The sequence below is a fragment of the Heptranchias perlo genome, chromosome 1 (genome assembly GCF_035084215.1).
Source record: "Heptranchias perlo isolate sHepPer1 chromosome 1, sHepPer1.hap1, whole genome shotgun sequence".
NCBI lineage: Eukaryota > Metazoa > Chordata > Chondrichthyes > Hexanchiformes > Hexanchidae > Heptranchias > Heptranchias perlo.
The window spans coordinates 70,468,872-70,491,789 of NC_090325.1; the positions used below are offsets into that span (position 1 = coordinate 70,468,872).

The 22,918-nt window shown below is 41.4% G+C and overlaps 1 protein-coding gene across 5 annotated transcripts in view; it reads left to right on the plus strand.

Annotated features, from left to right (window-relative positions):
- kif2a (kinesin family member 2a) overlaps positions 1–22,918 on the plus strand; it is a 163,671-nt gene that overhangs the window by 48,558 nt on the left and 92,195 nt on the right. For 3 of the 5 annotated variants that reach the window (XM_067986515.1, XM_067986533.1, XM_067986524.1), the window contains exons 2-6: positions 374–468; positions 8,029–8,148; positions 14,999–15,050; positions 18,564–18,683; positions 20,285–20,437. In XM_067986515.1, coding sequence (XP_067842616.1) covers positions 374–468; positions 8,029–8,148; positions 14,999–15,050; positions 18,564–18,683; positions 20,285–20,437 — 540 coding nt within the window. The remainder of the gene's footprint in view (positions 1–373; positions 469–8,028; positions 8,149–14,998; positions 15,051–18,563; positions 18,684–20,284; positions 20,438–22,918) is intronic. The other 2 variants (XM_067986543.1, XM_067986548.1) reach the window with 1 other exon arrangement.

Below are 22,918 nucleotides of genomic sequence, written 5' to 3' on the forward strand. Positions count from 1 at the left end.
GATGGAGTACTATTTAACGGGTGCTGATTGCTCTCCAGAACCTCACCAAAATGTCCATTATTCATTTGTGAGAGTTGGCAGCAGGCTACTTGACTCAGATGTGGCATCACAGTTGAACTCACTTCTAACCCCAACTGATATCCATACAGGACATTTTCCCTCCACGGTCATCCTGGTTGAAATTCAGTAACTCAGCACAGATTGGGGTTTGAATCTGGGACTTTCCTGGTCAGTATGGCTCTCAACTATTCATCGATAAACATGCAAGCCAATGGAGGGTGGCTCATGATGTCTCATGATATTTTGTAGTGGGTATTGTAGGTAACTCCAGATATATTTTGTCTGATTTGTAACTTTTCTTCCCATTTTCCAGGACGGATACATCAGGCTATGGTGACATCATTAAATGAGGATAATGAAAGTGTTACTGTAGAATGGATTGAAAATGGAGATACAAAAGGAAAAGAGGTAAATTTCCTCAACATAAATTTGACATGTGATTTCAATATGCCACTATAAACAATATTTGGAAGCTTATTGAAAAGGTAGTTTTGAAGAAGCTAGCCATTTATTTATTAAAATCAATATGTCCTATTATCTTTTTATTCAGAAGTCTCATGCAATTAATTCATCTAGAGTTTTCAATGTTAAATGTGTCCACACCCTAGCTGTTAAGTTTGTAATTGCCAGTTGATGATGTAATATGATTTTCTCAACTTAATGCACTTCTGTCATCTTCTGGCTGTCACAAAACCCTGACTGTTCAAGAAATGGTTTGAATCTGCCTGCAGTTTCATGCTTTAACTCCTGAGTGTCACTGGAATGTTTATCTTTAGCCTTTTGCTGCAAGCAGGTGTCATTTATTCCAAAATTTAGAACTGTAAAATTGTATGATACAATAGAACTTGTTTATAATGAGACCTGTAGACATAAGTGACTTCATTATGTAATTTTTTAAAAATCAGGTTTCTTTCAGTTTTCATGCAAAATTAAAATAACTATCATAATTAATACTTGAACATGGTATTTTCAGCTAACAAGATGTGATACTGTATCAAACACATGATTTATTTATCCTGTGCAGTATTTTAAACAATACAAAATAGCTGCTTTACCTTTTTGGACAAGCACAGCAGTATACAGTCTCTTATTTAACAAGAATAGGAACTAGTCCAATTTTATAAAAACACAACTACCCCTTCACTCCCCACAAAGATAATTACAAATGAGGGAGGACATTTGGCTCAACTAGCTCATCCTTCTATAGAAACTTACAGTTCCACATGTCAGCTTAGCTCAGTGGTAGCACTGTCGGCCTTGAATCAGAGGCCCCACTCCAGGACTTGAGTATACAATCTAGACTGACACTTCACTGCAGTACTGAAGGAATGCTGCATTGTCAGAGGTGCAGTCTTTTGGATGAGAGGCTAAACTGAGGTCCCATCTACTTGTTCAGGTGGATGTAAATGATCACATGACACTATTTGAAGAGCAGTGGATTTCTGTCAATATCCTGACAAACTTTTATCCCTCAATCAACACCAAAAACAGATTAACTTGTCATTCATTTCATTGCTATTTGTGGGACCTTGTTTGTGCTAATTGGTTGTCACATTTACCTATGTAACAAGTAACTAGCAGTTTATTGCCAGTGAAGCGCTTGGAACATCCCGCGACGTGAAAAGCACTATATAAATTCTTTGGCACCCCACCACAGTATCCACCTGCCTCTTGAATGATTCTAGTGTTTTTAACCCCGCTACTGTATCTGACGACCATTCTAGGTATTAATCACACCTTCCATGAATTGCTTCCTGATGTCTTTTACGAGTTTGTGCCAATGCCCCCCCCCCCCCCCCCCATGTCCCAGTAATGGGAGGCCTTCAAAGAGGAGATAGTCCGGGGACAGACTAGATACGTTCCCATGAGGGGGAAAGGAAAAGTATCCAAAGCTAGAGGTTCCCTGGATGACTAAAGATAAAGAGTTTAAAATGAACCAGAAAAAGGAGGCTTATGATAAATGTCGGGTTCATGATTCAGTAGAGAACCAAGCTAAATACAAAAAGTACAGAGGAGAACTGAAAAGGGAAATAAGAGGGGCAAAGAGAATGTATCAGAATAGATTAATGGGTAATATAAAAGAGAGCCCAAAAGTCTTTTATAAATAGTAAAAGGGTAGTCAAAGGAAGGGTGGGGCTGATTAGGGACCAAAAAAGATCATCTTGTGGAGGCAGAGAACATGGCTGAGGCACTAAATGGGTACTTTGGCAGCATTCTCTTTAGTGAAGACAGATGCACTGTCATAGTAAAGATGGAGGTGGTAGAGAAATTGGATAGGATAAAAATAGATAGTGGTACTTAAAAGATTGGCAGTGCTCAAAGTAGAAAAGTCACCTGGTCTGGATGGGATGCATCCTAGGTTATTGAAGGAAGTAAGGGTGATAGCAGAGGCTCTGGCCACAATCTTCCAATCCTCCTTAGATATGGAAGCGGTGCCGTAAGACTGGAGAATTGCAAGTTGACCCCTGTTCAAAAAAGGGGAGAGGGATAAACCCGGCAACTACAGGCCAGTCAGCCTAACGTCGGTGGTGGGGAAACTTTGAGACAATAATCCGAGACTAAGTTAATTGTCACTTGGAAAAATATGGGTTAATAAATGACAACCAACACTGATTTGTTAAAGGCAAATCGTATTTGACTGACTTGATTGAGTTCTTTGAAGTAATGGAGAGGGTTGATGAAGGTAATGCAGTTGATGTTGTGTATATAGACTTTCAAAAGGCATTTGATAAAGTACCACATAATACACTTGTTAGCAAAATCAAAGCCCATGGGATTAAAGGGGCAGTAATAGCGTGAATACAAAATTAGCTAAGGGACAGAAAGCAGATAGTAGTAGTGAATGGTTGTTTTTCAGACCGGACGGAAGTATACAGTGATGTTCCCCAGGGATCAGTATTAGGACCACTGCTATTTTTGATATATATTAATGACCTGGATTTGGGTATACAGGGCATAATTTCAAAGTTTGCAGATGACACGAAACTTGGAAAAGTAGTGAACAGTGTGGAGGATAGCAACAGACTTCAAGAGGACATGTAAAAAATGCAATTTAACACAGAGAAGTGTGAAGTGATGCATTCTTGTAGGAAGAATGAGGAGAGGCATTATAAAGTAAATATAAATATTTAAAGGGGGTGCAGGAATAGAGAGACCTGGGATGTATGTGCACAAGTCTTTGAAGGTGGCAGGACAAGTTGAGAAGGCTGTTAAAAAAGCTTATGGGATCCTTGACTTTATAAACAGAAGCATAAGAGTACAAAAGCAAGGAAATTATACTAAACCTTTATAAATCACTGGTTAGGTCCCAGCTGGAATATTGTCCAATTCTGGGAGCCACACTTTAGGAAGGATGTCAAAGCCTTAGAGAGGGTGCAGAGGAGATTTACTAGAATGGTACCAGGGATGCGGAACTTCAGTTACGAGGTTGTTCTCCTTAGAACAGAGAAGGTTACGGGGAGATTTAATAGAGATGTTCAAAATCATGAACGGTTTTGATAGAGTAAATAAGGAGAAACTGTTTCCAGTGACACACTGATTGGTAAGCAGAGGACACAGATTTAAGGTAATTGGCAAAAGAACCAGAGGCGAGATGAGAAATGTTTTTACACAACATGTTATGATCTGGATTGCACTGCCTGAAAGGATGGTGGTAGCAGATTCAATAATAACTTTCAAAAGGGAATTGGATAAAGAAGAAGGGGAAAAATTGCAGGGCCATGGGGAAAGGGCAGGGGAGTGGTACTAATTGGATAGCTTTTTCAAAGAGCTGGCACAGGTATGAATGGGCCAAATGACCGCCTTCTGTGCTGTATCATTCTACAATTCTGATTCTATGATTTATCTGAAAATAGTACTCTAGATTATAACCATTTCTGTTTCACTCAATATCTTGCATATCTTTATGATCTATTCTGCTCCTTTCAAGGCTGAAGTCAGAATTTTTCTAACTTCATAACTCAGTCCTCTAATAGTAATTAGCATAGAGTCTCTAGGGTGTCTAATGCTGCTTTAGCTGTTAATGGCTTGATGGCAGGGGAGTCGTCACATTGTCATTCTCCTCTTATAGCTGTGACTTGATTTGTAACATGAGGCCCGCTTTTCACCATGAGCTGGCGTTGATCTGTGAAATGACCTGGGACCAGGCAACGTCAAGGAGGTCCACCACTATCTTAAGGTCCATTTGTGCTGCTTGACCAACATGCAGCAGTTGAGATGGGTGTGATGCTTTGCCTTAAAATTTCCATTGCATGGCTGCAACTTTAAGGTACTGCTAGGTGGCAGGAAAAGATGATGTGTGCTACACAGACCAAACATCTCATGAGGAAGAGCAGCACAACTATCAAGTAGGAGATGAAGTTGACACCCTTGTTCCCATGTATCTTGTCTAGGTGCTTGTCTAGGCCTTGAACTGGACTGAGATAATTCACGTTGTGAAGTGCAGAAAGCTGCTGCAGAATGAAACATGTCTCTTTTTAAATGAAGGGCATGATCTTGGTTTTGCCATCCATGTTCTCCCTGCCTGCCATCCATGTGTCTTTCCAAAGAAGTGTAAAATCTTGTTTGACAGCATATGACAAAAAAAGGCCTGTAATCAGGTTTAACAATGTGATGAATGGTACTCTTGCTGGTGTGAGAAGATACATTCACTGTGTTCATAACACCTAGGTCTACGGCATCTGCTTCACTGCAGATGTCTCAATGCCAAGTCATTGGGTTAGGACAGTTATCATCTTTGCTAGGATTGGGCTGCTGACTGGCAGATTTTGTTCAGATACCATTCAAAACCAGTGCAATAACGTCTCTTCAACATCTTTGTGAATGAGCTGCTGTACCTGCTTTTGATTACCATCTCCTTGGAGCACTTGTGCTCGTCTATACTCTTTGTTCTTGAGCAACTTCGAGACACAAAGTGCTGATGTCAAATAGTTATTGCAGAATCTCCATTTTCATTTTCATAGATAACATTCTATATACTGCCTTGGCACCATCTTTGGCATCACCTGTCATTAATTGCATAACTATTCAACAAGTGGTGGTTGTGTAAAAAATTGTTATATCAGACATCAAGGTGGCCCTTGATTAATGTTGGAAAACATCTTTTAAGTGGGTACTGTGGTGTACTGTTGCCCACAGGTTGAGTTCAAATCCCACCATGGCAAGTTGTGAAATTGAATTAAATAAATATAGTAATTTGTGGGCAGACGCAAGAAAAAAAATGGCACATGAAAGCTGTTGGATTGTCATTAAAAGGGAACTGCTTACCTCATCCCATTTGACCTGCACGTGACTCCAATTCCACACTCTGTTCCCTCTGAAGTGGCCTAGGAAGCCACTTAGTTACTTCAGCTATACAAAACCCTGGTTAGACCGCACCTGGAGTACTGTGAGCAGTTCTGGGCACCGCACCTTCGGAAGGACATATTGGCCTTGGAGGGAGTGCAGCGTAGGTTTACTAGAATGATACCCGGACTTCAAGGGTTAAGTTACGAGGAGAGATTACACAAATTTGGGTTGTATTTTGTAGAGTTTAGAAGGTTAAGGGGTGATCTGATCGAAGTTTATAAGATATTAAGGGGAACAGATAGGGTGGATAGAGAGAAACTATTTCCGCTGGTTGGGGGGCACAGACTAAAAATTAGAGCCAGACCTTTCAGGAGCAAGATTAGAAAACATTTCTACACGCAAAGGGTGGTAGAAGTTTGGAACTCTCTTCTGCAATTGGCAGTTGATACTAGCTCAATTGCTAAATTTAAATCTGAGATAAATAGCTTTTTGGCAACCAAAAGTATTAAGGGATATGGGCCAAAGGCAGGTATATGGAGTTAGATCACAGATCAGTCATGGTCTTATCAAATGGCGGAGCAGGCACGAGGGGCTGAATGGCCTATTCGTGTTCCTATGTTCCAAAAAAAACTACCACTACCAACACCATCGTGGAGTCGCCATAGTGACTGCAGTGGATCAAGAAGACGGCCCACCACCTTTTCAAGGTGGCTAGCAATGAGCAATAAATGTGGTCCAGACAGTATCACCCACAACCTGAGAACAGATTTTTAAAAACATTATTAAACTGTTGCTTGGTTAAACAATTTTCATTTCAAGTGGCTTTTAGCCAGTGTTAAACAAATAAACCTCTTGAATGTGGAAGTAATTTTGTGTGAGATATTCCACTGATTTTGTTGTACACAAGTTTGATCATGTACAAGATAATGTAATATGCCAAATGTGTGATGGTAGCCTTGCTCCTTTTGAGTCCCAATTCAAGAAAGGTAGCCCTGGAAATCTTAGAGTACGCCTGTAAAATTAAAAGGGAAGGGGAAAGATAGAGAAAATCTGTTGGTGAGGTGGGGGGTAGAAAGAGGCCATGTCGAGGGGAGAGAGAGATCTATTTTGGGGGTGTGGGAGATAGAGAAATGCTGTTGAATGGGGTGGTTTTTCATATTTTTACTATCTGTGAGCAGATAGTAGACTGCATAATCACAGGTGTAGTAGCTAATGGCTAGAGTCCTGGACCAGCATCTAGAGGTCATGAATTCAAGTCCCACCATATCATGTTGTAAAATTGAGTTCAATAAATTTAGTGATTTGTGGCCATGAAAGCTGCCAGATTGTCATAAAAGCCCAACAGGTTTACTGATGTCCTTGAAGGAAGGGACTGCCACCCCTCGGGACAACTAGAGATGTATGGTTAATTCTTAATGCCCTGTGGGCAACTAGGAATGGGCAGTAAATAAATACTGCCTCATCGTCTCCCACATTCTAACATTCTAACATCCTAAGAACAAATGAAAAATAGAAATATGGAATGGTACAATAAAGGTAATATCGCATTGATTTTCCTGTATCATAAACATTAACTTAAAGGGGAACCTTTTTTTATTCCCAGTTTAACTTCCTTAATGGTTCCTCATTAGATTCCTTGCACCTGGTATCATCTTTGCTATCTCAATATAATAATATCCTTCCTATAGTATAGTGACCAATACAGCATTCAGAGCTCTCGTGGTCCAAGCCAATGCCTTGTATAGTAACATTGCTTATTGATTTATTTTACACTTTGGCTAATGAGTCAATATCTTGTTTACTTTTCCCCCCTGCTGCATACTAGGCTGAAGATGGTTTCAATTATTTTCCACAGTAACCCCCCCCCACCCCAATTCCTTTCCTGTTCAATATGCTACATTAGTGTTTGATTTAACACATAATCGATATTTGGTTTCCTTTTTCCCATGCTAATTGGATTCGTCTGCATTTGCCATGTATATTAACTAAAATATCCACACCCTTTTGAATCTGGTTGCATTGTAGCTGTGTTAATTGCAGAGTCCAAAATTTCCAAAGCACCAATCTTACTGACAATTTCTGTTCTCTGAAAAGTAAAAATAGCGTAAAAATCATTTATATTCTGACTTTTTTTGTTTTTTTAACTTTTTTGTTTTCTTACCAGTTTTCTTTCCTTGCTCTTCTGGGATGTTAACTCCCTTGCAGAAGTACAGTTCCATGAGCACCCGTCTGCCTTAGTGTATTGCCCAAGTGCCTGTTCTTTATCCAAGTCTAACTATTGAGTGTCAGCAGACTAGTTAACAAGGAGTGGGGATCACAACCTAGTCCAACCTATGATGTGGAGATGAACTTGGTGTTGTAAAATTGTTTACAATAGTCCAACCTAGTAATCCCCACAACGTGCACATTTTCTGGTTGAGTTTCCTGGATAATGAGCTGGTGGACTTCCTCTTTTCTCTCCCTACTACCATCGCAGCTGATATCAGCTAACTCAGCATTAACACAGAATTGAATATGGAACCATCCAAATTTGTATAATTTAGCTACCTGTTTCTTTAACCATTTGAGCCACTGGGGAAGTGTTATATGAATATTATTTTTAAACTCTGTATAAAAAATTAGTTTGTATAACTCCAGGTTGTTTCGTATCCATAATGTGTGTACATTTTCCCCAATAAACAGATTGACCTCGAAAGCATATTTGCACTTAACCCAGACCTTGCACCTGATGAAGACATTGAGCCAAGCCCTGAAACACCTCCACCTCCAACACCTTCGATCAAAACTAACAAGATAGTAAAGGTCTGTTAATTGTTAACAATATTTATATTTATAATTTATTTTACAAATTATTACTCTTCAACATCCTCCACGTACCTTAGGAGTAAACCTAGGTTATTGATGGAGAGAAATGTGAAGTCCATTTAGACATTGGGAAGAGGCTTCTTTGACTTTCTCTTTTTTAATATGTAATTGATGCTTGCAGTTTTTCTCCATTGTTGGCAAGAGAGTGGCAGTTTAGGAGTTTAGTTTTTATTCCAGCTTGGTATATATCGACGGGCTAAATGGCCTCCTTCCGTGCTGTAACCATTCTATGTCTCCTCCCTCTGTTTGCTGTTTGATAAAAGTGCAGTTGCACAACATTGTGTTCTAAATGCTCTTGGGCATTCACTTTACTTACATTTAAAAGAGATGAATTTCCCATCAAATTACAACATTAATTTGTGCCAGATCTCTTCCAGAGCTTTCTTGGGCCTAAAAGAAATTATTCCAGGACTTATTGCCAGTATCAGCTTTGGCATCAAACAAGTCCCTGCCAACACAAGGGAAGACCCTATATATAAGCTCTAATCCCTACTGGAGTGGGAGGGGCGGAGTAACAACATTTCAAATCTTGGGGTAATTGAGTGCGCACTGCAGATACGGATTACATCCCACCAACTTGATTTACGTCTGCTCGTTCTTGGGATATCATTTTTTTGGTTCTTACAAATTCATGTATCTTTCTTGAAAACCTCAGCATTCTTATGAGTTGAGATTCCTTACATGGAAAACAGCACTCTAATACTTTTAACTGAAAGCAGTGCTGCGAGTGAGTTCCAGCCCCGGTAGTTAGTTATCCTTGCTTGACCTGCATGATACCCAGGTGATCCTAATTTTTTACAAAGGTGCTGCTATAAATAAAATTCTGAGCAGAAAATAACTGGTTCATCTTTCATTCCATCCAATGTGAATTGAAACTAGAATGTACATGGACTACCTTTTTAAAAAAAAATGCATCTGTAACTTAGAATAGTTATCATACATTCACCAAATATATCTTTTAGTAGCCAGGGGATATAAATAGGCTGTTAGTCAGTTTCTCCCTGTGGGTGCTTTGTTTTGCAATGAACCCTTTGTTAGGTTCCATTGGTTCATAGAGGTACTGGAATGAGAAAGTAAGTCTGCATTGTAGTCCTTTTCGTTCCTCCAATGGAAGCATCCTCCACCTACCAAGATCCCTTCCAACCAGACTCTCTGTGCCCTCATTTTGAAGTTTGTTGTATACTGTTGTGTTTCATGTCTGCAGTCTTGGTATTATGCCTCTTCTGGTCGAAAGAGCAACTTGGCGATACAATAGAGGTAACTTTATTAGGCATGGGAAGGGGATGTCATATGGACGATTTCACGATGTCACTGGCATCAGTATGTCTTAAATAGACTGTGTCCTTGTGATATTCCCTACTGGCAGCTTGGGCTGACTTCTGCAGTATGTGAAGGGTGCTTCCATTGAAGAATGGAGATAGCATTATAAGGTAGGTAATTTGGCTTGAATTATGATACTGTATGTATGAATGCAAATGTAAAACCTGTAAAGGCATTTCATGTTTCATGCTTGTGTGGTGTGGTGCACTGCACAGCAACATGCAAAATGAAAAAAACAAATGAGACCCTTCATCCATGACCACATCCAGATCAGTGCACCAACACCTTGGGATAACTAACAGTGAAATCTCCCATGCCACACTGGGCTACATTTTCACTATATCCTCCTCTTAGAATCATAGAATCTTACAGCACAGGAGGAGGCCATTCAGCCCATTGAGCTTGTGCCAGCTCTGTGAAAGAGCTATCCAACTAGTTCCCCTGCCCCTCCCCTCCCCCGCCCCCCCCCCCCCCCACCCCTGCTCTTTCACCATAGCCCTGCAAATTTTTCCTTTTCAAGTATATATTCAATTCCCTTTTGAAAGTTACTTTTGAATCTGTTTCCACCATCCTTTGAGGCAGTGCATTCCAGATCGTAACAACTCGCTGCATTAAAAAAAATTCTCTCATCTCCCCTTTTAAATCTCTATCCTCTGGTTACTGACCACCTGCCAGCGGAAGCAGTTTCTCCCTATTTACTCTATCAAAATCCCTCATAATTTTGAACACCTCTACTAAGTCTCCCTTTAACCTTCTCTTCTCTAGTCTCTCCATGTAACTGAAGTCCCTCATCCCTGGTATCATTATAGTAAATCTCTGTACCCTCTCCAAGGCTTTGACATCATTCATAAAGTATGGTGCCCAGAATTGGACACAATACTTTGGCTAAGGCTTAACCACTGATCTATGAAGGTTCCTTGCTTTTGTACTCTATGCCTCTATTTATAAAGTCAAGGATCCCATAAGCTTTTCTAATAGCTTTATCAACTTGTCCTGCCAACTTCAAAGATTTATGTATGTGCACCCCCAGGTGCCTCTGTTCCTGCACCCCCTTTAAAAATTGTACCATTTAGTTTATATTGCCTCTCCTCATTCCTCCTCCCAAAATGCATCACTTCACACTTCTCTGCATTAAATTTCATCTGCCATGAGTCTGCCTATGTCCTCCTGAAGTCTGCTATCCTCCTCGCTGTTTCCTACATCTCGAGTTTTGTGTCATCTGCAAACTTTGAAATTGTGCTCCCTGCACCCGAGTCCAGGTCATCAATATATATCAAAAAGAGCAGTGGTCCTAATACTGACCCTTGGGTGACACCACTGTATACTTCACTCCAGTCTGAAAAACAACTGTTCACCACTATTCTCTGCTTTGTCTCTCAGCCATTTTTGTATCCATGCTGCCACTCCCCCTTTATTCCCATCAGCTTCAACTTTGCTAACAAGTCTATTACATAACACTTTATCAAACGCCTTTTGAAAGTCCATATACCCGTCAACTGCACTACCTTCGTCAACCCTCTCCGTTATTTCTTCTTCACCCTCCCCTTCCCCCTCGCCCCCACCCCCCCCACCAGCCAGTACTGTACAGTGGCAGCAGTACAGATTCAACCTCAGCTTGTCCTTACCCTGTCATTTTCTCCTCTTTCGAGCACCTTACCCTCTACTATTCCTTCCTTCCTTCCTTTAAGATCTTCATTCTCTAACACTCTTCCAAGTCCCCAGGCTCCTCTCCCAAAAATTAATTCCTTTATCCTTATTTAGCCTTTTCACGGAATACTAGCACCTAAATGCCCCTGCCCTCTTTCAACTTTTCCACTGTCCTGTCCTTGTCAACCTCACCCTGCATATCCCACAGCCACTCCTTGAAACTCATTGTGAGCTGCAACACTTTTTTTGAGGTTTCAAGCGCTGTGTCTGAACATTTCTCTGTCTCCCTCACCATCCACATCTCTTGTATAGTCCTCCAACCCTCCATTGGCCATGAAAATACTGGATTGTCGTAAAACCCATCTGGTTCACTAATGTCCTTTAGGGAAGGAAACCTGCCGTCCTTACCTGGTCTGGCCTATATGTGACTCCAGACCGACGACAATGTGGTTGATTCTTAATCGCCTTGTGAAATGGCCTAGCAAGCCACTCAGTTGTACAATCTCGCTACAAAAAGTCGTCATAAGAATAAAACCGGACGGACCGCCTGGCATCAGACCACACGGCACCGGACACGACAAAGACAAACCAAGCCCAGTCAACCCTGCAAAGTCCTCCTCACTAACACCTGGGAACTTGTGCCAAAATTCGGAGAGCTGTCCCACAGACTAGTCAAGAAACAGCCTGACATAGCCATACTCACAGAATCATACCTTTCAGCCAATGTCCCAGTCTCTTCCATCACTATCCCTGGGTATGCCCTGTCCCACAGGACAGACCCACCAGAGGTGGCGGTACAGTGATATACAGTCAGGAGGGAGCAGCCCTGGGAGTCCTCAACATTGATTCCGGACTCCATGAAATCTCATGGCATCAGGTCAAACATGGGCAAGGAAACCTTCTGCTGATTACCACCTACCGTCCTCCCTCAGCTGATGAATCAGTTCACCTCCATGTTGAGCACCACTTGGAGGAAGCATTGAGGGTAGCAAGGGAACAGAATGTACTTTGGGTGGGGGACTTCAATGCCCATCACCAAGAGCGGCTCGGTAGCACCTCGACTGACCAAGCTGGCCGAGTCCTGGAGGACATAGCTGCCTGACTGGTCCTGCGGCAGGTGGTGAGTGAACGAATACGAGGGGAAAACCTACTTGACCTCATCCTCACCAATCTACCTGTCACAAATGCATCTGTCCATGACAGTATTGGTAGGAGTGACCACCGCATAGTCCTCGTGGAGACGAAGTCCCGTCTTCGCACTGAGGACACCATCCAACGTGTTGTGTGGCACTATCACTGTGCTAAATGGGATAGATTCAGAACAGATCTAGCAGCTCAAAACTGGGCATCCATGAGGCGCTGTGGGCCATCAGCAGCAGCAGAATTGTATTCCAGCACAATCTGTAACCTCATGGCCCGGCATATTCCTCACTCTACCATTACCAACAAGCCAGGGGATCAATCCTGGTTCATTGAGGAATGTAGAAGTGCATGCCAAGAGCAGCACCAGGCGTACCTAAAAATGAGGTGCCAGCCTGGTGAAGCTACAACTCAGGACCACATGCATGCTAAACAGCGGAAGCAACATGCTATAGACAGAGCTAAGCGATTCCACAACCAATGGATCAGATCAAAGCTCTGCAGTCCTGCCACATCCAGTCGTGAATGGTGGTGTACATTTGAACAACTAACTGGAGGAGGAGGCGCTGTGAACATCCCCATCCTCAAATGATGGCGAAGTCCAGCACGTGAGAGCAAAAGACAAGGCTGAAGTGTTTGCAACCATCTTCAGCCAGAAGTGCCAAGTAGATGATCCATCTCGGCCTCCTCCCGATATCCCGACCATCACAGAAGCCAGTCTTCAGCCAATTCGATTCACTCCATGTGGTATCAAGAAACGGCTGAGTGCACTGGATACAGCAAAGGCTATGGGCCCCAACAACATCCCGGCTGTAGTGCTGAAGACTTGTGCCCCAGAACTAGCTGCGCCTCCATCCAATCCGTTCCAGTACAGCTACAACACTGGAACCTACCCGACAATGTGGAAAATTGCCCAGGTATGTCCTGTCCACAAAAAGCAGGACAAATCCAATCTGGCCAATTACCGCCCCATCAGTCTACTCTCAATCATCAGCAAAGTGATGGAAAGGTGTCGTCAACAGTGCTATCAAGCAGCATTTACTCACCAATAACCTGCTCACGGATGCTCAGTTTGGTTTCCGCCGGGACCACTCGGCTCCAGACCTCATTACAGCCTTGGTCCAAACGTGGACAAAAGAGCTGAATTCCAGAGGTGAGGTGAGAGTGACTGCCCTTGACATCAAGGCAGCATTTGATTCAGTGTGGCCCCAAGGAGCCCTAGTAAAATTGAAGTTAGTGGGAATAATTCTCCATTGGCTGGAGTCATACCTAGAGCAAAGGAAGATGGTAGTGGTTGTTGGAGGCCAATCATCTCAGCCCCAGGACATTGCTGCAGGAGTTCCTCAGGGCAGTGTCCTAGGCCCAACCATCTTCAGCTGCTTCATCAATGACCGTACCTCCATCAAAAGGTCAGAAATGGGGATGTTCGCTGATGATTGCACAGTGTTCAGTTCCATTCGCAACCCCTCAGATAATGAAGCAGTCTGTGCTTGCATGCAGCAAGACCTGGACAACATCCAGTCTTGGGCTGATAAGTGGCAAGTAAAATTTGCGCCAGTCAAGTGCCAGGCAATGACCATCTCCAACAAGAGAGAATCTAACCACCTCCCCTTGACATTCAATGGCATTGCCATTGCCGCATCCCCCACCAACAACTCCTGGGGGTCACCATTGACCAGAAACTTAACTGGACCAGCACGTACATACTGTGGCTACAAGAGCAGGTCAGAGGCTGGGTATTCTGTGGCGAGTGACTCACCTCCTGACTCCCCAAAGCCTTTCCACCATCTACAAGGCACAAGTGAGGAGTGTGATGGAATACTCTCCACTTGCTTGGATGAGTGCAGCTCCAACAATACTTAAGAAGCTCGACACAATCCAGGACAAAGCAACCCACTTGATTGGCACCCCATCCACCATCCTAAACATTCACTCCCTTCACCAGTGCACCGTGGCTGCAGTGTGTACCATCCACAAGATGCACTGCAGCAACTCGCCAAGGCTTCTTCGACAGCACCTCCCAAACCCGCGACCTCGACCACCTAGAAGGACAAGGGCAGCAGGCGCATAGGAACAACACCACCTGCACATTCCACTGCCAGTCACACACCATCCCAACTTGAAAATATGTCGCTGTTCCTTCATCATTGCTGGGTCAAAATCCTCTAACACCCTACCGAACAGCACTGTGGGAAAAGCTTCACCACACGGACTGCAGTGGTTCAAGAAGGCGGCTCACCACCATCTTAAGGGCAATTTGGGATGGGCAATAAATGCTGGCCTTGCCAGCGACGCCCACATCCCATGAACGAATAGAAAAAAATTGTCATCACCTTCCATCCCTGGAAGAAACCACAACCCCACACCCCTTGCCAGTTACCTCCATGAGGACTTTTTTAAACCATCTGCCATGATATCACCTCTTTGTCAAGCTGTTCAATAACTGCCCCACCTCTGCATTCAACACCCTCGTCCAGTTCAAACCTCACTGCTTTCCACCCCTGTAGGGTTGTGTTTTTTTTTTCTTGAATATTCACTGAGAAAATTTGAATAAGTTAGGGAAAATCAAAGAATACAAATTGTGCATGACCTGTTCGAAATAGTGGGCTTAGTGGCCTGAGCTGCTTTCTTTTATCTTAATCTTTTAAAATTATGACATTGCTTGTGCTTTCTTTTAAAGAATCGCCGAACTGTGGCTCCCAAGAATGAAACTCCTGCCAAAGATAACAGAGGTAATTTTGAACTGGAATAATGGTGCATTTTCCATTGTTTTAATAACATATAAATAGATTCATTGAGATGCCAATAGCTAATTATGAAATTGATCTCCGGCTTTGGTTTTTGTTGATCTTTGATCTACACCACAGTGCTTGTACTTCAGAGTCATTTAACTGTATGTGAAGTAATTTGGGATAGTTTCAGAAAATGTTATTGCACTATCTAGATTCAAGTCTTTTTCTTTGAATCTTATTCTTTTAGATTGGCAGTTTGACAAATTAGTTTGAAGAGAATATATATTGCTATCAGGACGACGTTTAAAAATCAAGCCATTACAAAGAATTATAATTAATTCAACATCCTTTTTATTCTGTCAACATGTTCAGCATTTTTATTTAAACACTAAGTATTGATGTTGTCAAGGGTAGTGATAGTGTGAGGGAGCTATAGTTGATGCGCACGAAACCTTGGTCTAATGGTTTTATCACCATTGATTATTCTAGTTTCTCATTTGGTCAACTGTAAACGTTTATTTAAGTTAGTATTACAAATTTGTCATTGCTCATAATCTTTGCATTACTTGTTTAAATCAACAGTTTTCTTTTAAATGTTTCGATTTTAGTTTTGCAAATATTTTGCAGTTACAGCACATTTGAACTACTTGTGTTTGTAAAAGTGGTCCTAAAAATAAAATGTGTGAAGTTTTTTTGTATATTACTGTACTTTTTGTGCTTTTAAAATTAAAAAATGAACAGCTATATTTTGTACAGTGGGATTCTGTTTTTGTTTCCTGTATGGAGCAAGGTGAAAACTTAAGATTGGAAGAACAAGTATCTGAAAACTAAATGTACTAATACACAAATAACAGGATTTCAATTTGTATTTGGTACCTTATGGTTAAAGTATTGGAATTTTCCATAAATACTTGAAGGGAAAAAATTTGCAGGGTTATGGGGAAAGAGAGGGGGAATGGGACTAAATGGATTGCTCCTACAAAGAGCCGGCACAGGCTCGATGGTTACAGCACAGAAGGAGGCCATTTGGCCCATTCTATGATTTTATTATTTTCATCTTGAAGTCCAAAACATTCTAATCTTTAAATTTGTTCCGTGGTTACTTTTCAGTTTTATAACATTTTCTGTAGCTTGCCTCTTGGAGTGAATTGAAATATGAAAGTATCTGCAAAAAAAATGGTTTTATTCAGTGTACTATGCCTAAACTATTATGTATTCCATTATGTCGTGTTTAAATTGTGGCAGTTTTATTAACTTTTTTTTACTGCTTTTCATTTTAGTCTAATGCCAATGAACTTTCCAAGCCCAGTATGCCACCAAATATGGCAAATTGTGTGTCATTATAGAATTTTGAAAGGCATGCTACTATTGTCAAATAAATAAAAAAACATCATTTCCCTGCAGTTTGAATATGGTGCCTTTAACATAGTGAACTTTCCATGATGCTTTACAGAGGAAAAAAGCATGCTAAGCAATAGAAAAGTAACCAAAGGCATGGTCAAATGGATGGATTTTGAAAATTGGAAGGCTTTTCAAGGTAGGAAGTGAAGTGGCAAGACCAGAGAGGTTTAGGGAGAGGGTTGGGCCAAGATAGCTGAAGGCCCTGCCACTGCTGGAGGAATGGGGATGACATGATGATCAGAAGGCACTGGCTGAAGGAGGTTTTAGAGGTGGGGTGATTTGCAAATGAGGATAAGGATATTGAATTCAATTCACTAGGAATGAGGACAGAGGTGATGGGTAAGAAGGGATTGTACATTTTTTTAAAGCTCTTTATGGTGATCCAGAGGTAAGATCAACCAAGGCTCTAAATGTTTCTAACAGTTGGTTTTATTGACATTATCTGTAAAACTGTTGTGCTTTAGAGATGCTTACTACCTAGTTAGTAGTGCTATTCGAAATGGTCAAACTCTTTCTGCTTCAGGAGACTGAGGGGTTAATTCTCCATTGACATCCTCCGTGATGTTCTTCTGGCCTATCTCTGGTCTGTTTCGTGGACTGCCTCCTCGATCTTACTAAAATGGCTGTCTTTATACCCTTGGTGCAAAAACAATCTCTCTCTCTCTCTCTCTCTCTCTCTCTTTGTCTGTCTCTCTCTTTGTCTCTGTCTCTCTCTCTTTGTCTCTGTCTCTCTCTCTTTGTCTCTGTCTCTCTCTCTTTGTCTCTGTCTCTCTCTCTTTGTCTCTGTCTCTCTCTCTTTGTCTCTGTCTCTCTCTCTTTGTCTCTGTCTCTCTCTCTTTGTCTCTGTCTCTCTCTCTTTGTCTCTGTCTCTCTCTCTTTGTCTCTGTCTCTCTCTTTGTCTCTGTCTCTGTCTCATGCAAAAGCAGTTGCAAATGTGTATGATAGTTTTTCAAGGCCTAGCTAGGCAACTATCTTTATATCTTTAACCTCGCCCCTTATCTCCGTGAAAGTACATCGTCTCAGTTAGCCTTCAACAGACTGAAGCAACTTCGAACTTGGTCAACCTGCCCCTTCTAAACAGTAACAGTTCTGTGTTCTATCTTTTCGTTAATACTTTTAACCAAATTCTGCTTCTTTAGCAAGTGATTAATCCAGGGTTTCCAGCCCATCCTTTTTAGTTTATTTAAAACTGGTATTAAAGTCCAAAATCCTTAAAGACTATTGTGGTGCAGGATGCAGGCAGAAGCATTTTGGACAAGTTGGAGCATAGAAGGATTCAGCTTGGGAGCGCTGCGAGGAGAACATTGGAGAGATAAACCCTGGAAGTTACAAAAGCGCAGATAAGGGTTTTAGGAGCAGCGTTGGGTGTCAGGTAAAGGCAGAGATGGATGATGTTGCAAGGGTAGAAATAAGTGGCCTTGGTAATGGATAGGATTTGGGCTTTGAAGCTCAGGTTTCAGATTGCATGTGAATGGCTTACTGTAGAAGAGATCTTATTCAAAGAAATTCAAACTTACAGTGGGTTGTTTGAAATTGAGTTTGGAAAGTTTTGCAGTTGTGTTGTACTAAGGTATAACCTCTCTGTTCTGGTATCATCTACCAGGAATGATTGAACAGGCTTGGGGCTATTTTTTCTCTTTTTTTTAAAAAAAAAGGACGACTGAGGGGTGACCTGATATCTCTTAAGATTATGAAGGGGTTTGATAGGGTAGCCGTAGAGAAGATATTCCCACTTGGGGGTGAGACTAGAACCAGGGGCCATAAATATGATGGTCACTAATAAATCCAATAGGGAATTCAGGAGAAATGTCTTTACCCAGAGAGTGGTTAGAATGTGGAACTCACTACGACAAGGAGTAGCTGAGGCAAATAGCATAGATGCATTTAAGAGGAAGCTAGATAAACACATGAGGGAGAAAGGTATAGAAGAATATGTTGGTAGGGTTAGCTGAAGTAGCGTGGGAGGAGGCTCATGTGGAGTATAAACACTGGCAGGAACCAGTTGGGCTGAAGGGCCTATTTCTGTGATATACATTCTATATAAGTGTGTGGCTTACTTGTTACATTGAGAAATTTTCCCTAACTGCAGTAATTATGTTTTCTTTCTCCTAGTTGTATCAACACGATCAAGACCTAGTCAGCTTCCAGAGCATTCTTCAGCTGCTCATCAGAATGGTAGTGCTTCAGATATCTCTCCAGCCCAATCTGGAAAAAAGGATTTTGCACCACCAGGTAAGTGTAATGTAATTGTCTGTGTGTGTCTTATATAAAATACACTAGTTGATGTCCTGTGGCATTGCACAGTCGAGACCAAGTGAAGGTGAACCAGGTAATAGGGTGGAGGATAATTGAACTGATGTGCATGGATGTAATTCAGTACCCGTTTTAACGTAATACACTCTGTTCTTAATTTTATATAAATTCCTGTGTCCACATTTATAATGAAAAATGCCTATGTAAACTCATTACTCTGCACAATTTGGTCACTGGGTTACAACAATTCTCTCATGCTTTCTGAATTTTTTTTTCCCTCAGTAAGTGAAAACTCTAAAGAGTTTAACTGAAAATTTAAAAACGAATTATCACAATGACATGATTGAACTAATCCACTGTATTGTCTTTGTGTATTTTAATGCCTTTATGTAAAGCTCTTACTTGAAGGCCTCAGCCTGTCCCAAAAGCCTAGGCTTGGAGTTGATCTTTTTGCCCAAAGCTATGATGCTGTGAGTTGAATTTGGATTGTGCAAGCTGAGCATGTGCAGAGTATCTAACTTCCGAGGATACACGAGTACTGTTCAGTTAGCTGTATCAAGGAATCATTTTTAGCTTCTAGCAGTTTGTCTGCCAAAGTTTTTCAAAATTATTTTGAAGAAAAGCTAGAGGAAAAATTTCAAAAGATTTACTGAGGCAAAATTAATTGTGTTTCTTAAACACGTATTTGTACATGAGAGATAAAAAATGACAGTATCTGATCACACGCTTGTGTCGCCTTTTTTATGTCATATAAACTTTAGATGGTAAGAGAAAGACTCGGGTCAAGGTGAGACAGACAGATGAGTTAGAGGAGAGGTGGGTATGTGATAGAGAAGCTGTGAGGAGGAGAAAATGTCTTAACGTAATTTTCAAAAATACACCAGCTAAATTTGAAGCCAATTCAATATCTTGCCTATGTTCTGTTGAGTGTTTTTTTAAAAAAAATGAAAGCCAAATATTGCTTATACCAGAGAAAGAGAGACTGGGGGTTGGGGGTGAGAAAGAAAGATGAAATGTTACAACAATTTAAAGTAAACAGCAGTTGAATTTTGAAGCCAACTAATTATCTCACTTGTGTTTTGTTGACCGAAAAGGTCAATGCTAATAGGTTACACGTGAGAGATTCTAATTCGTAACACCTATGAAACTGAGAAAGGCAGACAGGCGGTGTCATTTCTCATTCTTTACAAAAAAAACAAGTTGATATTTGAAAGCAAATTTGATGGGCAACAGGTAGGAAGGGAAGGGGAGGAGGGAAACTAGTTGAGAGTGAGGAGGCCTCTAACCACCCACCCTTAGCTGGAGCAGATGAGGATGGAGGATGGAGGAGGGGGGAATTAATGGAGGGTTACGGGTGAGGTAAATGATAGCAGACCAAGGGAAAGGGCAAGTTACAGGGGTTGAGCAGGTAGTTTAAAGGGGTGGGGTAGTGATGGGAGTAAGGTGGTGGAAGGAAGGTGAAGAGATATAGAACATTAATCGGAGCGAACGGGTGAGGGAAGTATGGGGAAGGGATGGGAAGAGAGCTACTGAGGGCCACATTTTCCCCACAACCTTCAAATGTAAAATGTATTCTTCAGTCGGTGGCTCCTTTCCATGCCACACCATCCACCCGAAAGCAAAACCAAAGACAGACAGAGAACAGAAGATGACAGAGAGAAGCAAAAAGTTAAAGGAAGAGAAGCAGAAGGGAGAGCAAGAAAGAAACAGCAACATGAATACAGTAGAGACTGGTAAGACAGTAATCATATTCTAACTCACCATATGCAATGCCACAGGAGATCAACTGTATTAAAAATGGTCAGTAAATCATAACATTCTATTTTAATATGCATTGGAAACTTCTATATCATCTGTCTTCATGGCACTATTCCATTATAATTTACCTGCAATACCTGTTATTCGTGTAGGTGGCACTGGAGATACGAGTTTTCAATGTTAAGTTCTAGCTAATGTTAATCTTAACTTTAGTAGCATCAAAACTGTTAAATCAGGACAGAATTTAATAAAAATCTGTTGGCCTGCATGCACTTGCAGGCTTTGATCACTGGGTGTCTCTGCAGAGCTGCATATGCAGAGCACACTGGTCCATTGATCTGCCCTCTATATTGTTTTTTCAGTTCAAGGGATCATACCAGTTAAGTTTTTGAAAAGTCATTTCAAAAACATTTGTTTAGCTGCATTCCTCTCTCCTTTTGAACACTCTGCCAGCACAGCAACAGAGGACTGTTTTTATTACTGGGGGTGTGGAGGTCTTTGATTCAAGATGTTGCTGCTCCCCTGAGATATTTTATTATACCCCTTATCATCCTCATCACACTCTCACTCCTCTTTCCTTGACCCTCTTTTTCTTTCTCTCTCTCTCTTTTCCCTCACCCCCTACCTAGTCTAATTATTCTTCCATCCCCGGATCCTGCTTGATCTGTATACAACACTTTGGCTTGTCGCCCAACGTGCAAGGCCTGAGAAATTTTTATGTATGGAACACTATTCACAGCAAAAATATCTACTAAGTCATGTTAGACTGATATTACTGAAGGACTGAAAGAGCTTCATCCAAAACTATGCTGCCCGTCTCCTAACTCGCACCAAGTTCGTTCACCCATCACCCCTGTGCTTGCTGACCTACGTTGGCTGCTGGTCCGGGAACACCTTAATTTTTAAATTCTCATCCTTGTTTTCAAGTCCCTCCCTATCTCTGTGACCTTCTCCAGCCCTACAACCCTCCGCGATCTCTATGTTCCTCCTATTCTGGTCTCTTGCGTATCCCCAATTTTATTCACTCCACCATTGGTGGCCGTGACTTCAGCTGCCTGGGCCCAAAGCTCTGGAATTCCCTCCATAAACCTCTCCACCTCTCTCTCCTTTAAGACGCTCCTTAAAACCCACCTCTTTGACTGAGCTTGATCAATATCTCTTTATGTGACTAGGTGTCAAATTTTGTTTGATGACGCTCCTGTGAAGTGCCTTGGGATATTTTACTACTTTAAAGGTGCTATATAAATGTACGTTGTGTAATTTTAAATCTTGCTTATTTGCTTTTTTATTTTTCTACTTTTATTTTCTGTTTCTTCCCATCTTATATCATTCTTGTACCATTGACTGTCTGACAAGAATGTACAAATATGGAGCAAATTGAACATGGGAATAGGAGTAGGCCATTCAGTCCCGCAAGCCTTTTCCGCTATTCAGTTAGATCATGGCTGATCTGTAACTCAACTCCATTTACCTGCCTTTGCTCCATATCCCTTGATAGCCTTATCTAACAAAACTCCATCGATCTCAGTCTTGAAAATTTCAATCGACCCAACATCCACAGCCTTTTGGGGGAGCAAATTCTAGATTTCCACTATCCTTTATGTGAAAAATTGCTTCATGATTTCACTCTTAAATGGCCTAGCTCTAATTTTAAGATTATATTAAATTACCTAGAATGTACAGCATAGAAACAGGCCATTTGGCCCAACAGGTGCATGCCAGTGTTTATGTTCCACATGAGCCTCCTCCCTCTCTATTTCATCTAACCCTATCAGCATATCCTTCTATTCCTTTCTCCCTCGTGTGTTTATCTAGCTTCCCCTTAAATGCATCTATGCTAGTTGCCTCAACTACTCAGTGTGATGGCGAGTTCCACATTCTAACCATTCACTGGGTAAAGACGTTTCTCCTGAATTCCCTATTGGATTTAGTAGTGAATATCTTATATTTATGGTCCCTAGTTCTGTTCTACCCCGCAAGTGGAAACATTTTCTCTACGTCTACCCTATTGAACCCTTTCGTGATCTTAAAGAACTCTATCAGATCACCCCTCAGTCTTTTTTCTGGAGAAAGGAGCCCCAGCCTGTTCAATCTTTCCTGATGGCTATAACCTCTCAGTTCTGGTATCATCCTAGTAAATTCTTTTTACACCTTCTCCAGTGTCTCTATCCTTTTTATGATGTGGAGACCAGAACTGTTCACAGTACTCCAAATGTGGTCTAACCAACGTTCTATACAAGTTTAATATAACTTCTCTGCTTTTCAATTCTATCCCGATAAAAATTAATCCAAGTGCTTGATTTGCTTTTTTTATGGCCTTTTTAACCTGCGTCACTGCTTTTAGTGATTTGTGTATCTGTACCCCCAGATCCCTCTGCTCCTTAATCCCATTTAGACTCTTATTTTCCAAGGAGTATGTGGTCTCCTTATTCTTCCTACCAAAAGTTTGTGCCCCC